Here is a 16,109-nt window from a genome sequence, read left to right on the forward strand (position 1 = left end):
TGTCAGGCATTATTTATTAAAGAGGACATTTGTTGTACTACTTAGCAGTGTCAAGGCACTCTGTGCAATATTGTATCTTGGTTTGGAAACCACATACAAAATAAACATATTGGAAGAAAGGAACAAGAATTTTAGTAAGTTTTGAACATACTAACTATGAGAAAAGATTGAATGTCTATAATTAATGAAATACATAAAATAACAGATTAATGGTAAAGACTGAAGGAGTGCAATACCCACCTCCCCAGGCATAAAAGATTATTTAAAACAGCTAGTGGTCAATTGGTGCTTCTGTATCCCTTAAGGAGAATGGATTTCATTTTTCAGGAAAGACCATATGTATATATGTATAAGACAAATTTTCTCTCTGAGGGCACTAAAGAACTGCAGAAGGCTGCCAGGAGAATCTTCTCTGCAGTTACACCAAAGTATTCAGGAATTGTCTATTTATTCTCTAATGAAAACCTTTTTTTTTTGTAAATAACTAACATATCTTAATACTGAAGAGTTTGAACCATGGAGCTAGCAGCTAGTCCTTGGAAATTTCTACTCCTTGGACACAAAGTTCGCCTTTTCCTCCATGCAGCTTGTTACTACTTGCTTTCTAGTATGGTTTATCAATGATCAGAAAGCAGAACCGTAACAATAGTTCCCACATCTTGTCCTTCAGGGAACAATGTCAGAAATAAACATATGCTAGAGTTCTTCTGAACTCCTCTGGATTTCGGAAGAGGAATCTTCACCTTCACCAGTTCAGAACTGTTATGTCTTCTGCAAAGCACCGGTTTCCTGTTAGACGCTATTTTCTTACCTATTGCACACTAAGATATCTTTGTAGCTTTTTTTTTTTGTCTTTCTATCTAGGCATAAACGAATAGGAGTCAAGAGCTAAGGCATCTTCAACAACAGTAGAGAAGTTTTACAACTAAGACTACTTCTGAGACAGGGAACTACACCTGAGATTCCTTTTTAAAAAAATTTCTCTACAGCATTCCCTCCTTGGGATTGCTCTAATTTTAATGTGCCTTAGACACACCCCCCCCCCGCATTGTTGCAGCTGAGTGCTGTTTTACAGGATTCTATGGCATCCCTACCGATGTACTGTCTCTGTAACATAATGGGAGGAGTTTTTTAGATTTGACACCATATTCATTTGCCTAAAGTGCCTGAACCTCATGGACTCAGTTGCTGCTAGAGGAGGTAGAAGAATGTGCTTTCTTGCTGATGTTTTGCGCAATCTGATTTGCTCTCCTAAAGCTTAATTGGGAATTAATAAGGTAATCATGGACTGTTCCTGTAGCTTGTGTCATGTTCAGATTTATTTTGCATCACTCCATGCTATCTTTGATGCCTAATGTGCCAAGAGCTTCAGTTCTTTTCTCAGTAGTGTACGACTATGACTAGCTATAACAAGTCTCACAAGATTCACAGGCACTGGAAAAGGATTTACTTTTTGGTGGCCAAACTGTCCACAGTTTTCAGTTCATTTGCAGATTCAAATGTGGTTCTGTGGTGTTTAGAGTATTATGTACACCAAAGAGAAAGGTATGATTTTGTCTATGCTCTTATCTTGGTGAAGCAAGCAGAAGAGAATGAGGGAAATGCTAAGGGACAGCAGCTCTCGGTCTGGTTCAAGCTGGGATGTAGAATTACAGGGATTAGGTGCAAATACAGTGTTGTCCACAAACTGTTCATGTATGTGAAAATAATTAATTGCCCAAGTGAGTCATAGTATTGATGATCATAATGATAAAGGGAAAGTATATTTCACTTTATACATTAGACTGAAAACATGGCTTTTTCTTGTGATGATCTCTTCAGGTATTTAATAAGTAATGCAAGGGGTATTTTACCCAAAACTGTTCCTTTATGCCTGTAATTTTAGCAAGAGTTCCAATGATAACATGAATTACAAATTAAAGATAAGACTTTTGGGGTTCATTTACAGGAATCCAGGGATGAATTACCACCTTAATTTATATGCAGAACATTGTAGTGGTAATTTTTAAATGCAATTCATTGTTTTGAAAAATATTCCTGTCTTTGCATCCTCCCCGCAATGTCTGTCATCAGCTTTCTCATACTTCTCAGAAGTGGCTAGCAGTATGTTTTTATTTTCTTACATAAAAATGTAAATAATAAATAAATATTTGTATAATGTCACTTTTGTATGACTGGGAAAATTCCAGGTGCTTAACACTTTTTTCCCAACTCTTTGTTGTTTATTTCTATATTTCTCCTGCTCTATGACAACATAGACCTTTACCATTACCTGTGTTAATACAGTTCATATTTAAAATGTTTTGCTTTTACACAGCTGTCTACATTAAGAAAACAAAAAACAAAAAACCAAACAACCTTCTGAGGACATTTTTTTATCTTCTGTTGATATTTGAAGCGGTTACAGGTGAAATTCTTAAATAATTGTATAAAATTAAGCATAGAGCTATCTGTACAAATTTTGTTCCTTGAATATTGCAACCAACTTCTAACAATAACTATAACCTACATTTTAGTAATTTTTATCTTAAAACAGTTCTATCACTTCCTCAACATAAAATGGAAGAGAATGCTCTTTAACAATTGAAAATATTAGATTTAAAAAAAAGGAAAATGATATATAAAGAGGAGTATGGGAGATGGAACAGCTTTCCCTACAAGCACAGATTTCCTGCCCACTTATATTTGAGAAGCAGGAATATTTCAGTTGAAAATGGTTCACTCTAAAACAGATGGAAATGAGGAGAGGTTAAATTAACATTTCACCATTTTTTCAGCTGTTTTGTTTCTTTTTTTGCTTATATATTCTCTTAAAAATAACTTTAATTTTTAAAGCTATAGAGCTGTATGCTTTGGAACTAACTGGGTAAATCAAAGAAAGTTTAAAAACAGTATTTAAAATAGCATTTTCATTTCGGTTTCTCTCTATTTTATGTGAGTTATACAGAAAACAGATGGAAGCATTATTAATTTTTTCCCCCAATGAGTTTTAGTGCAGCATATTTGTATGTGTTATCTGAAACATATGAATACTTAGTATTGCTGCTGTTAAATTCGTAATGAGTTGTAGGGATTGTGGAATTCCCTGACTGGCTCTCATGCAAGTAGTTCATTTGCAGTGCTTAGATGTGTTAAGATTAAGCAGGGGGAATATGGCAAGCACTATCCCTGACCCTAGATGAAAAATTCAAATTTCTAGCTTTTTGAGTTTGCCCCAACTCTTGTGTTTGACGAAAACCTGATAAATACTGTGTAGTCCTGAAGAAGATTGTGCAGTAAAACCTGGTCCTAACAACAAAAGATCACATGGATTCCATGTCTTGTATTGAAAATTCCCTAGTAAGTACAAAGCCATGGAAATCTTGAGGTAAATGTTTGCATCAGCTGGAAGTCTTTGCTTGTATATAGCAATAGTTAATGTGCACAGGCACGTGAGGTATTGGAATACCCAACTTAACTAGTATTCATTTAAATAGCAATGGTGGGTACATGAAAAAATTGGGTTTGGACTTAAGCCATATCTTCACAACTGGCTTGCTATAATGTTGAGATATTTTCAGATGGGGCAAAGTGTTGTGAAACATCTCTGGTTATATTGTCATTTTTAATTTATTTGTAGTAAAACATTTTCATGTACTGTGTTGGGCCTGGTAGATATTAATGCTTCAAATAATCTAAACTAAATATGTAACATATAGTACAATATAGTGTAATACTGAATATTTTTATTTTTAAGAAATAATTTTTAAAGTTCTGTAATTTTTATCTGGAAACGTTAAGGCCTTGGAGGCAACGTAATGCACATCAGTATATTCTGGCAGTTTGCGTCTCCATATTGGAAACTCTGTCACTACAAAAATTAAATCACATAGTTGTGATCATATAATTGATCATAATGAAACTAGTTACATAAGTAATGTTAAATAAATAGTTAATAGTCTTTATATTCCTTTGAAATTTGCAAGGAGAGATGGAGTGCTGCATCTGCTTTAGTATGAAAGCAACCTAGTGTTAATATATACAGAAATTAGGCATGGGATACAGCAATGTTTACTTGTACAGAAACATGACACGAAATGAAAGTGATAGAAAATGAAGGCTAAAATAGAATGCTGAAGGTTAGAACCTTTACCTTTGAATTGGTGTAATCATTGTACAGATGACATGTTTCAGAAGCATTTTCATAGTCTTAAAAACTGTTACTTATATTATTATTATTAAGTTTTTTCTTATTTTCCATAATTTATTTGAAAGATCACTGGTTGCACAATGCACGGTTCTGCACTCAGACTTGTCTGTTGTTTAGAGGAGCAGATGATTTCTTGGAGAATTGGGCCCCGAATATATTACTCAAATTCCTTCATACATGAGTGTTGTGTATTTCTCTAGAGTAGATTTATGTATTCTGGTCTTTATCTTTGTGATGATGATGATCAATCAATATATATATATATATATATATATATATATATGTGTATATATATATATTATAAAAAGAGAAAGACAAAAGTATCTATCTGGACTGATTTTATGCATTTTCTTTTTTTATTATTTCATAAATTGCCATAGCCAGATGTTGCAATGCTAGGCTTTTATATGTTGTAGAATAAATTTAGCTGTAAGTTAACTATAAAATAGCTGAATTAAAATTACAAGTAAAGCCCTTGTTTATGAAGTGCTGTACAGTAAATAACCATTTATAAATGATTGATCAGTACTAGCACATGGTTAAGAAGACACTCAGAGTCTTTGACAGGAGTTTTTGTTAGTGATTACAACTGTTTTCCCAATAATAGCTGAATTTATAATTTGTATGTGTGAAAGGGCAATTCTGTAGATAACAGCAATGTAAACATTGCTTTTATAAAGCAGATGAACTGCAATTCTGTTACCATTATCAATAGGACAAATGTTTTTCTTTAGTAAAATACTCTTATCTACAGGCTGATGTCTGTATTTCTCTTCTGGGAACTAATTTAAACACTTCATGAGAGATTGACATTTTCACTATGTTATACATCCTTAAAAGCTGCTTTGTTCATTGCAAACCATATTTAGTATGACCTCATAATAATGTAGCACACCTCAAGTGTCATGCCTGTCTTTACTATGCACTTTGGAGCTGTGTTCATCTATATCAGACAACTGCACTTCAAGGAAAGGGTTTTTTTTTCCTTGATAGGCTATTAGCAATAATTAGGAAGATTCACTTCAGTAAGATGTCAACACCAGATTGTTTAAAAAAGTTGAATGTCAGTGGCTTTTAAAGAGAGTTCTTTTCTCTGACACATAGGTATGGCATGTGAAACATGAAATGTTAATTTAACTTTTCTGCTTATTATTCATGCACAATATTATTTTGTCATTCAGATAGTACACTGACTGAGTGCAAAGGGTGTTAAAATAGTGCTGCTAGAATAAAAAGAGGATTAATCTACCATTGGCCAATTAGCCAAAGGGTACTTAATGGTCTCTAAAGGCTACTGAAGTCTAACAACTAGCTAAAGCACTGGCAAAAAGTCCTCTATATTACCTTCATTTTGTGACATAGTCATTTATTTGACATTTTGTGACATAGTCAGCTGCTGATAACTGTGTTTTGCTGAAAAAAAGTTACAACTAAGTGGTTTGGTAGATTTTACTAAAATTTCAGGAGAGTAGATGACAAACATGTTCCACATTTTAGAAGTTTGTCGTGCTTGGGGGTTGTCTTTGTTTCAGTTTAGGGTTAGGATATTAAATCACCAAAGACTTCTGTTTGATATTTTGTCTTCATGTCTAGAATACTAAGTAATCAACCACTTACAGCACTTGCATGAGAAGAACTTTGATTGAGGATTTGGACTTATTTGCCTTTTCTCCATATGATCACATTAAGTATGCAGCACAGTTAGCTTTTTAGTCTGGTATATATCTTTTCATATTTTCAGCTACATACCATCTTTATTAATTTTAGCTTTTTTTTTTCGTCAGGCAGACGAAAGTTTTGATTCAAGGGAACAAAAAAAGACCAAATTTAATGGGGTTGACATAATAAATTTGTCTTGGATATTGTAAATATGTTCATCGTTATGTTATAGTAACATTTAATAGAGTGGGTAAAGTCATAAATACCTAACTCTGTGCCTCCAAGTATGATTTGAAAAGTTCTTTCTTGTTTTATGTATACAACAAGTACTTCTTATTTTGTTGTTTTTCACGATCAAGCTAAAACTGTGAGAAAACAGACTTCTCTGTAAACCTTTCATAGAAAGTGTTAAATCTTAATATAGAACCTGATATAGGATCTATGCATATAGCAAATGTATTTTATTGCCTACTGTAACAAGAGGTCTTGGAGAAGAGGAGTGTGTTAACCTCAGTTTTCTTACAGTTCTTGCAATATTTTCTTGTGCCAGGATTTTAGAATGGGAAGCTTTGTAGCAAATAGGATTTTTACACATCTGAGTATATTAGCTATATTTGGATTACAAAATTGGTAGTAAAGCAAGTTTATGTCATTGCTTAAAAAGGGTTTCAAGAATACCTGATTTACATCCTGTTTTATAATTTTGCTTAGAAATGTTTTCTATATGATATATTTTGCAAATATAAATGCATGGGATTGTGTTACAACAGTGGCAGTGCAGTCAGCCACTACTAACAGAAATGTTATTTTCATACATGCCAGTTGCAGCAGGAGGGTGACTGCTGTAAACTGAGTTCAAAGGCCCTCACAGGGTGGTTGTGATGCCAAGGAGCAATAGGCCATTCCAGGAACTTCCTATGTTAATCCATTTGGCCTTCCACATAGCTGTCTTTCTGAGAGAGCATTTATGGTGAAAAGCCTTGCTGAGTCAGTGGAAGTGTTACACTGAGTACATAGAAACTGAGATTTCATCACTTATTCCTTTGTGAACAGCAGAACAGAGTGTCGTGGGTATACCAGGAGCAAGGAGATTAAGATAGATGGATGTTAAAATATTGAACCTATAAACATCTGTTAAGCCAAAATACTCTGGAGGAGGTGCAGCAGACAAAGGCCTCTACATTGTAGAGGAACAGCAGTAGCCTGCCTTTATCAACATCTGGTCTAGCTGGTGTTTAAGATTCTGCCTTTCATCCGGGTGACCTCTTCCCCTGGAGTAAATTCTTTTTACTCTGTCACTCAGGATTTGCATGCATGGTAGCACACACACAAAACTTCCACTGTGTCTAAAAAAGAAAAAATAACAAAAGGCTTGACCTAAAATGTAGCAAGTGGTGAGGAACAGCAGGGTAATGAACTTGCTTCTTAAGTAAGTAAATGCAAGGAATATCTTTTAGGCATAAATATTTTCCTAGGGCATGGGGGCTGTTTTTCATGTTGCACATAGATTGATATAGGATTTTCACATAGCCGTTCAATATATTGTGAATAGAAGAGTAATGGAATAGAATTAGCAGTGCTGTAGCATATTTACATTGTCAACAGATGTATTGAGACAACCTCTTTGATATCTCTGATTGCAATTGCATGTTTGCCTGCTTTTGCAAGCTGAGGGTGTTTGCCGTGTACATGTGTTACTTTCATTTCACCCCTGTCATTCTGATACTGTTTCTGAATTTATGTAGATTCTTATTTTAAATTCTTTTTTTCTACATCTGTAAATAAATTCTACAACCAGCTGTCCTCTTTAGCACTCGTCCCATGAAGGCCTTATCTTTTTTCAATATATTTGCTATAATTTTTGAGAATGTGGCCAGTGCAATCAGGACATTTTAGAACTGATGCATATTTGCAGCAGCAGTAGCCTAAGAAACTTCTGAGAGTCACAAGCTCTCTTGGGCAGATATGGGGGCATTTCTAGTTTTAAACAGAGATATTGATCTAGCTATGTTTTTTTCTTCTTGCTTTTCTTTTTATGAATAATTTATTATAGAGACACTGAATCATGAAATTCTGCATGTAGAAATATTGGTTATACTTGACAAATTAACATAATCCTTATATTTTTCTATACTATGTCTTTCTGTACTACTACCGGCTGTGCTTATTGAAGTAGCCTTCATTTTGTCTTTTAATCTGAGAATGTATTAATTATGGGAATAGTATATCATATTGAGGAATAGTCAATTCAGAAATACATTGACACTATCTATTTCTTTTTCAATAATGACAGCAGACACAGAAGGGAATGGCAAGATTAACCCCTTTACTAAGAACAATGTTTACCTCAGATACATATGTAAAATGCCCAGTGACTTTAATAAGTTTGCTTAATGAATGCGGAAGAAATACTGTTAAGAGTTTTAACTTTAAATACAGAATGCAGTTTCTCATACCCATGGTATTTTTTTAAGCTAATGCAAAATCTACGAGCATTCTCTTGTCATTCTTAATAGGAATAAATATGACTATAAGTAATTTTTCTTTTATTTGGATATATGTGATCTTCAGGTTATCAGGGAGTTATCAGGTTATCAGGTTATTCAGCGTTATCAGGGAGTGTTGCATATATAAATACATATACATTAATAATTTTTTTCTAATACCGTTAAACAGTATAAGATCTAATTTTTTAGTTAAATAGTAAGCTACTTGGAAAGAGAATACTATTTTTAACTTTCTTTCAACCTTTTCTTTTTTTTGTACCAGCATATAATCAAACACACGTTTAGTCATTTCAGGCTGTCATATCTTCTCTGATTTCTGATCAGAATTCTTCACAACAGAAGGGTTTTCATTTTGTACAATTGTTCCTTATGTTAAATTACTGTTTTATAGTCTTCCTTGGAATAATAAGATAGTACTGTAGTTACTTCTAAGGAGCAGAGAGTTCTTGAGCCACTGTTGGCTTCCCACTGAACAGTTTTGTGAAGGCTAACCACTAGCATGGAGATTATTTCAGTTCCCTTTTTGCAGAACAACATTTGACATTATTTAAATTAAACAATTACTTAAAACATTAGCTCTGTAAGGGGTTCCATGAAATATATTGGTACAAAGATTGAATAAATCTTGTTGGTTGTCAATCAAGTGCAACAAGACTGAGAGTTTGTTTTCATGATATTTATTTGAACTAAATCCCTAACAAGGCTTGTCTGCTAATTGGACTTAGCATTTATGTTGCTAAATGAGAAGCATTTTGGCTGCAGTATAGGGTGGTAAGACCTACCCAGTGGAATAAACAACTAACATCTGTTATCCTGTCCTGCTCCAGCTTGTCTTTTAGCACTTAAGTACTTCAGCCCTAGAGTCAAGGTTATGGAGTATGTGGTTCTCTGGCTGTGGTGCATGTATGTGAAAGGGATGAAATAACACACGAGTAAAGACCAGCCAACCAGAAGATATTTAGTGCAGCTGGTACACTTTGCTTTAACCTCTACAAGCCCTACAAATATCAAAACAAAAGCCAAGAGAAGGGTGTATGTTTTATAGCAGTTGTCAACACAGCAATTCAGGTGAGCTTACAGTGGTCACCATTAAAATGGATTTGACATTTAACCACTTTTAATATGCACTGATGTCTGAGACAACTTAGTATTTCTTCATGTTCTGTGTAGAAATAATTGCTGAATGCCAGAGAGCCTCTAGGTAAACAGGTTTCACCAGTAACCACTGTTACAGGTTTTTTTAATGATGATTTTTGCTTGTCATGGTAAAACCAGTAAATACATTCGGTCAAAATTGAATTATTTTGCCTTTTAAAAAACTTCTTTTTCCTGCTCAGTTTGATCTTTGCCTGTACTAGAGAATTCAACCAACAATTATGCAATATAATTACAGACAATATATACTGTTTCATTCCTCTTGAATTTTGGACTGGAGAAGTATCTCATATGATCAAGCAGAAATATTTTTAGGATGAAACTGTGATTGTTTTTTCTGTTTGTAAAACAGATGTTGACCTCCAACCTGGCCAAGTGGCAACAGGAGAAGGAAGACTTACAAGGAAAATTAAAGTTGAGAGAACACCTGTCTCAAACTGCTGGCAAGAGTAAAGCCACACCAGCTCCTTCAAAGAACATTGATTTAGAGATGAAACAGCTGCAGTACAAACTAAAGGTGACAGAACATATTATCTAGCACTGAGGATAATTTATATGAACAGTAGTTCATAACTGGGTCAAGCAGACATACTTATACTCACATGTGCCTATCATTTATATATCTTAGCCAGTGATTAGCAACTGAGGTATTAGACTGCCTTTGATGGTAAGCAGAAATGTACTCATAAGCAGGAGAACTAAAAGTTACAATTAAAATAATTTTTGCAGATCAAATAGGCAAGACAGGGCATCTTGCTGGGTTTTCACACAATAATTAAATACATCTGTTTGTAAGGTGCTGTGGAATTAGTTCAGTGAGTATTGTGTTGATTCCTTTCTTCCTTTAACAAAGAGAAAAGCAATAGCTATCTGTGAAGGGGGAGCAAAGAATTTGAGCTGATGGGGCAGCTTATGTTACAGTGTTATGCTACCTATATGTCACTGTTGGTTTTGTCTTCAAAGAAACAGTTATTGTTTTAAATTTGTATTTTTGTAGATTATCTGGTAGGAAAATACTAATTTATTCATTATATAATTTTTCAGTCTCCTGTGATTCTGTTACATGTGAATGGTGTAGATACTGGACTGTGTTTTTCTGAAAGCTTTCTCAGCAGGTGGCCTGGCTCAAACATATTAATTCTTTTCCTCTTCTCACTGGAGGAAATATATGTGCAACAGAACGTCCTAAAGTTGTTTTTTCCTATCATTTTCTGTTAAATAGTAGAGGAAAGAGAAAAGGTCAAAATAGTACAGTTTCTTGCTGCTAGAAGAAAGGGCAGGGTAGCAAGACGTCTGCCAAGGGATCAGGTAGAAGAAAAGGCCATGTTACATGGGCAACATCGCTGGCCCTAAATACTGGATTAGCTGTGCTAATGCACAAATGTTGGTAATGCTCAGACCTCTAAGCTCTTGATGGCAGTCATGGTATTACAGATCTTGGCTATGCCACACTGGATGCATAACGTCTGAATTCAAGGATTAGTAAAGGTAGGTCACATTGATAAAGACATGAGGCCAGCAGGGAGTAGCCATGCAAAGGCACATAAATTCACCTGCTCTAATTATGAGAAAGAGATCTTGAAACCATACACACTGACTTCTTGACTATTGTTTTTACATTTAGGATTGACTAATCTGCTTCTGTTGCTGGTGAGTGGTAATTTCTGTTAATTAGGGCTGTACCTTTCAGATAAGTATCTTCATTATCCAGAAACCTAATAGTCAATTGTTCTATGCAAGTAAGAAAAATAAAAAAAGGGGGATTTATTTTTTTTAACAGTTTGAGAGTAACACCCATGCTAGAAGCCTACTTTATTTGTCTGCTACATTTGAACAGCAAAATAAATAGCTGAAAAATACAAGGCTTTTTCGTTTCTGTAGGAAAGGAAACGTTTAGCAAGCATCAATAAATCTGATGTCAAAATACTAGCATGACTTTTAATTCCTTTTTCAAAATATATTACACCCATACATTCACTTAAGAGTTGGACATGGCGATCCCTGTGGGTCCTTTCCAACTCAGACTATTCTGTGATTCTATGATTTTTGATAAAACAATATGCCATATATGCAAAATGGTATTTAGGGTGAAAATAGTCTGTGACCCCCAAATGCTGAGTAATAGAGTAAATTCGCTGCTTTCTGAATCGGATGAGAGTTTTGACTGTAAGGGCCTCAAGAGCTGCTTAAATCAAGTATCTAAAATTCCTAACTTTATTTAAGGCTAATTTAAGCTCTACAAGTCATTTTTTAGAGAAGAATTTGGCAAAAGTTGTTTGTCTGGAATAAAACTATTGTTCCAGACTATCTATCTTACTTAAAAAGGAGATACAAAGTTATTCTCTGAAATGTCTGAATGTGTAAGCAGCAAAAGCTTTCCTTATAGCTCAAAATATCAAAGTACCTGGTTTTGTTGTTTAGGTTTTTTTCCTCAGAGCTATCTTTGCAGTGCTTATGTTGTATGTAATGGCTCCTGGTATCTTTGCCAATAGAAATAAATGTTTTAAGTGTGGGTGGTGAGTTTGAAAGCGAAATACCACAGTCATATGTCTCTGCCTTTGAGCATGTGCAGAGGCCCACCTAAGTGTTCAAGTTCGCATCTTGTGTGTAACTGTGTAACAGGGTGCTGTGCTCTACGGTAATGAAGCTCAACCTCCACAAACAGGTCTCAGGAAACTCAGGAATATTTTGCTGGCATGCATCATTTTAACAATTATCTGGTTATACCTCACATTATAATAATACTAAATAGACTAGACAAGTTATTAAGAACAATATTTTACATCTAACAATGCACACAAGAATATGTACTCCCCTTGAGAGGCACAGAGTTATGTACAATACTCCCATTAATGTTAATAGGCATTACCAGTCTGCACTGAGCAGAGAAATTCTCCTGAAGTATCTTTGTTTACAGCATCTGATCTGTTTGCTTGTTGTTTATACATAGTGAATAAAAAGCTGTTGTACAGCTTCTGAACCTGTATGCATAGATGCACACATATATGTTGTGCTTATACTTAACGTGTATGTATCTTTTGACAACACTTTTTGGAGTTCTGAAATCTCTCTATGCGATGTGTTTGATGTGCCATTTTCAGCAACGGCATTCAATGCAAATACTCAGATTGCTAAGATGGCTACTTAGTTAAATTTCATATTTTTATATCTGTACACTGATTCTTTTATTCTGTATTTAAATCTTGGGTAGATGACATGTGTGTTTGCATGGAGCAATTGAGGCACTTTTTTTCTTATTACTGTATGCAATGAGGAATGGCCAACAACTGTATAGTTCTCCTTCACTGGAATTACATATGCCTGAATATTAGGATCATACCTGCTTGTTACTGAAATGTAGAATTTGTGTTAGTACAGGCAAATGGAAATGTCTCTGTCTTGTGCTTTGAATTTCAAGTGACAAAAAAACAACCACTCTTGTAGGTTGTCTTGTATTTGTAAAAGCACAGGAAAGGAATTATTGGACATTCTTGCTATGTAGATGTAGGCCCCTTGTGCTGTAGAACTATACCATTCAAAGAGGTAGTTCAAATAAAGATCCAGTTTTCTTTTCTGTTACCTTTTCATCTATGTCATCCAAGAGAAAATACAGTCGTTATAGGTGCACTGGGCTTGCAGGTGCCGTGGGGAACATACATTAATCATACATGATTAGAACAATGGAAAAGTACTCATTTTTTATCATATTTTCCAAGGAATGTGCTTCTACTTAAGTGTTTCTAGAAAGTAAGAATGCTCCTTCTGCACCAGTTAATTTCTAAGAACTTTCATAAAATACATGAAAGTTTACTCGGCTCATTATTTCCAAATTTCTTGTTGACTGCGACCATATTCAGTCTACTTTATTTATATTTTAATATTTTTCAATACAGAATTCGAATAATGAAATCACTAAGCAATCGACCACCATTAAGTCCCTAAAAAACGAAGTTCAGGAAAAAGAAGAACGGATTCGGGAACTACAAGCAAAGTATGGTCACTTTTCTATCCATTGTGTTTGGTGCCACCCAGTGACAGCTGTAAAATTGCTACAATGTTTAGCATTCTTAGATTTCTAAGAGACTGTTGTATTCTTTTTATTGCAGTCTTGCAGACTAGTACAGGGGTTTTTTTAGAAACTGCAGCAGTACATGCTAGATCTGTAAACTGATAAGAGACTAACTAACTACAGTATCTGTATTGCGGTAAGAATAACTTAAATCAAAACTCAGACTCTAGAGTAGACTTTTTATCCTTGATGTAAGTCAAAATGAATTCCTCAGCACTGTTAAACACAGTCTTTCAAATTCAGTAATTCTTTGCCTAGGGGCTAAGAGACATGTCAAGGTTCAGATGCTTAAATAAGATTAAATAGCTACTCTTATCTTCATTAAAAAAGTTCAAAAAGACAGTTGTATTTGTTTCTATTTGAAATTATTAAGGTTTACTACTCATTTTTAAAATCACTAATTGTCAAGTATGCAACTGAGATTTTTATTCTACCTACCTTAACTGATATAAATCTGTTATTCAATGATATTACTATAAAAAGTATAAAAAAGCTATTTATGTATCTGTGAATTTTTTGTCTGTCCAGAATTTAACTCCTCTAACAATTCTAATTTTTTTAATTGTAGAAAGAATGCGGTTTACTTCTCTGAAATTAGTTCATGTGAAAAATAGATAGTGCTTAAAGTGGTTATATTGTGTACATTGTTTATTTTCTGTTTCAAAATGAAAATGAATTTTTCCACCATAAGATTTTAAATTCAAAATACTTATTGGATGTCATGGTTTCTTGAAAAGACAGATACTGTTTTTTCGTAAGCTGTAATATATAGTCACCAAAATAACATTATTAGTATTAGAGTGAAACAGATTGAAGAAAATTTTAGGTGCACTGTTTTCCTGGGTGTTTTTTTAATATGGTATTGACATTGTATTAACTATGTTGTATTCCTGAACATATTACCATCAATCCTTTTGCTTTCATTAGAAAAAAATCCAGATGTCTGAACATATTCAGGTATTGATTATATTTATATTTACAATATTAATTTGTATCATGATCATGGAAGTACTGTATAAGGCATTCTCATTGAACAGATTAGTTTGTGGTACGTGAGGCTTTCTTTTTTATTTATCAGAGAATTTTCTGACAAATGCTGATGTTATTTCTAGGTTTTGCATTTTATCTCATCTGACATATAGGGATAGAGATTTTTCATCTATTTCTGTATATTAGTTGGATGAAAGGAGAGTTCCCCATTTCACTTTCTTTTGAAAATAATTTTATACAAAATAGTGTCTGAATGATTGCTTGAGACATCAAAGGAATTTAATTATTAAGTTTTGCATGCTCAGCAGGTTTCTTTTGTCTTTTTTGATAATAGTTTAAGAATTACTGTGATTTCAGTTCAGCAAGCAAAAAGCAAATCACAAATATATTGCATATTTAGAAATAGGTCTGTTTAATAAGAGTTTGAAACTGGGTTTAGTAGTTGAGAATGGGGGAAATTGCAAGAATTGCATCAGCAATTGTTTGAAACAGTATTTTAAAGCTACAGGAATAATAGTTTGTCTATTGCATTAGTTGCATATTAAGAAAATTTTCTGAGTGTCATGAGTCTGACTTCTTCCCTTGTAGAATTTCTCGATTGGAGAGGGACTTTACTATGAAAAGACATTTGATAGAAGACCTAAAGTCTCATCTGAAAGCAAGTAAAGAAAATGAGAAAACCTCAAATGAAACATTGGAAAGTCTTGAGAGAAAGGTATTTCTTTCTTGCAATTCCTAGTTTTAGGAAAAACAGAAGCTAGTGGATTTATGCAAGTTATTTCAACACACTATACGTATTAAATCAATAAATTGCTTTAAGCAAACAAGATATAGTTCATTTAAGTGTGTAATTCCCTCCACTATGATTTGTATGAAATCAGTATATGGTGATAGCTTGAATGAATCCAGAATGATTTAATGTATCTTCATTAGGGTGTAATTAAATATTAAAGTATTCAGAACACACAGTTGCAAGAATATGCTGTAAGTAGTGGGATTTAGTTTTATGCACTGTAAGTTTATAAAATATAGGAGACCTGAAACAAGGGTGATTTTACATGACGTATGCTAATGAAGTTCATGCATCTCTCCTGGCTATAGTAGTTAAATGCTTTAATATGTTAATCTGTTTTCTACTGAAGTGTTATGAATGATTCACAGTTCTTAGCTTAATGTAATTGTATCTGTGTAGGTAATGCTTGACTTCTATAGTAAATTATTTTATCCTGCACAATTTTAGGATGATTTCATTGAAGATAGGAGAACTTGTATATGCTTTGGCATATTTCTATATTATCCAGCTGATATATTGGACTTCGGTCTTTAATGCCAGAAAAAGATTATGATGTTTGTTTGTCTGTGAGGTTATATCTCTTGCAATCCCAAAACAGAAATAAACAATTTACTAATTTGCTTGTGTTTGCCTAGAATGGGTGTGCTTGCTGAATATCACAAACATTATCTCTACTTGCAGTCATATAGCACTTACAGCTCTAAAGAGAGCTACTATCTTACCTTACATGCCAAAGATAAGGTGTTA

General features: G+C 33.9%; 1 protein-coding gene across 1 annotated transcript in view; it reads left to right on the plus strand.

Moving 5' to 3' along the window:
* CNTLN (centlein) overlaps positions 1-16,109 on the plus strand; it is a 193,965-nt gene that overhangs the window by 146,994 nt on the left and 30,862 nt on the right. The window contains exons 19-21 of the mRNA XM_018080913.2: positions 9,863-10,027; positions 13,404-13,501; positions 15,158-15,284. Coding sequence (XP_017936402.2) covers positions 9,863-10,027; positions 13,404-13,501; positions 15,158-15,284 — 390 coding nt within the window. The remainder of the gene's footprint in view (positions 1-9,862; positions 10,028-13,403; positions 13,502-15,157; positions 15,285-16,109) is intronic.

This window comes from Manacus vitellinus, unplaced genomic scaffold (genome assembly GCF_001715985.3).
Source record: "Manacus vitellinus isolate BGI_N305 unplaced genomic scaffold, ASM171598v3 scaffold_50_pilon, whole genome shotgun sequence".
Classification (NCBI taxonomy): Eukaryota; Metazoa; Chordata; class Aves; order Passeriformes; family Pipridae; genus Manacus; species Manacus vitellinus.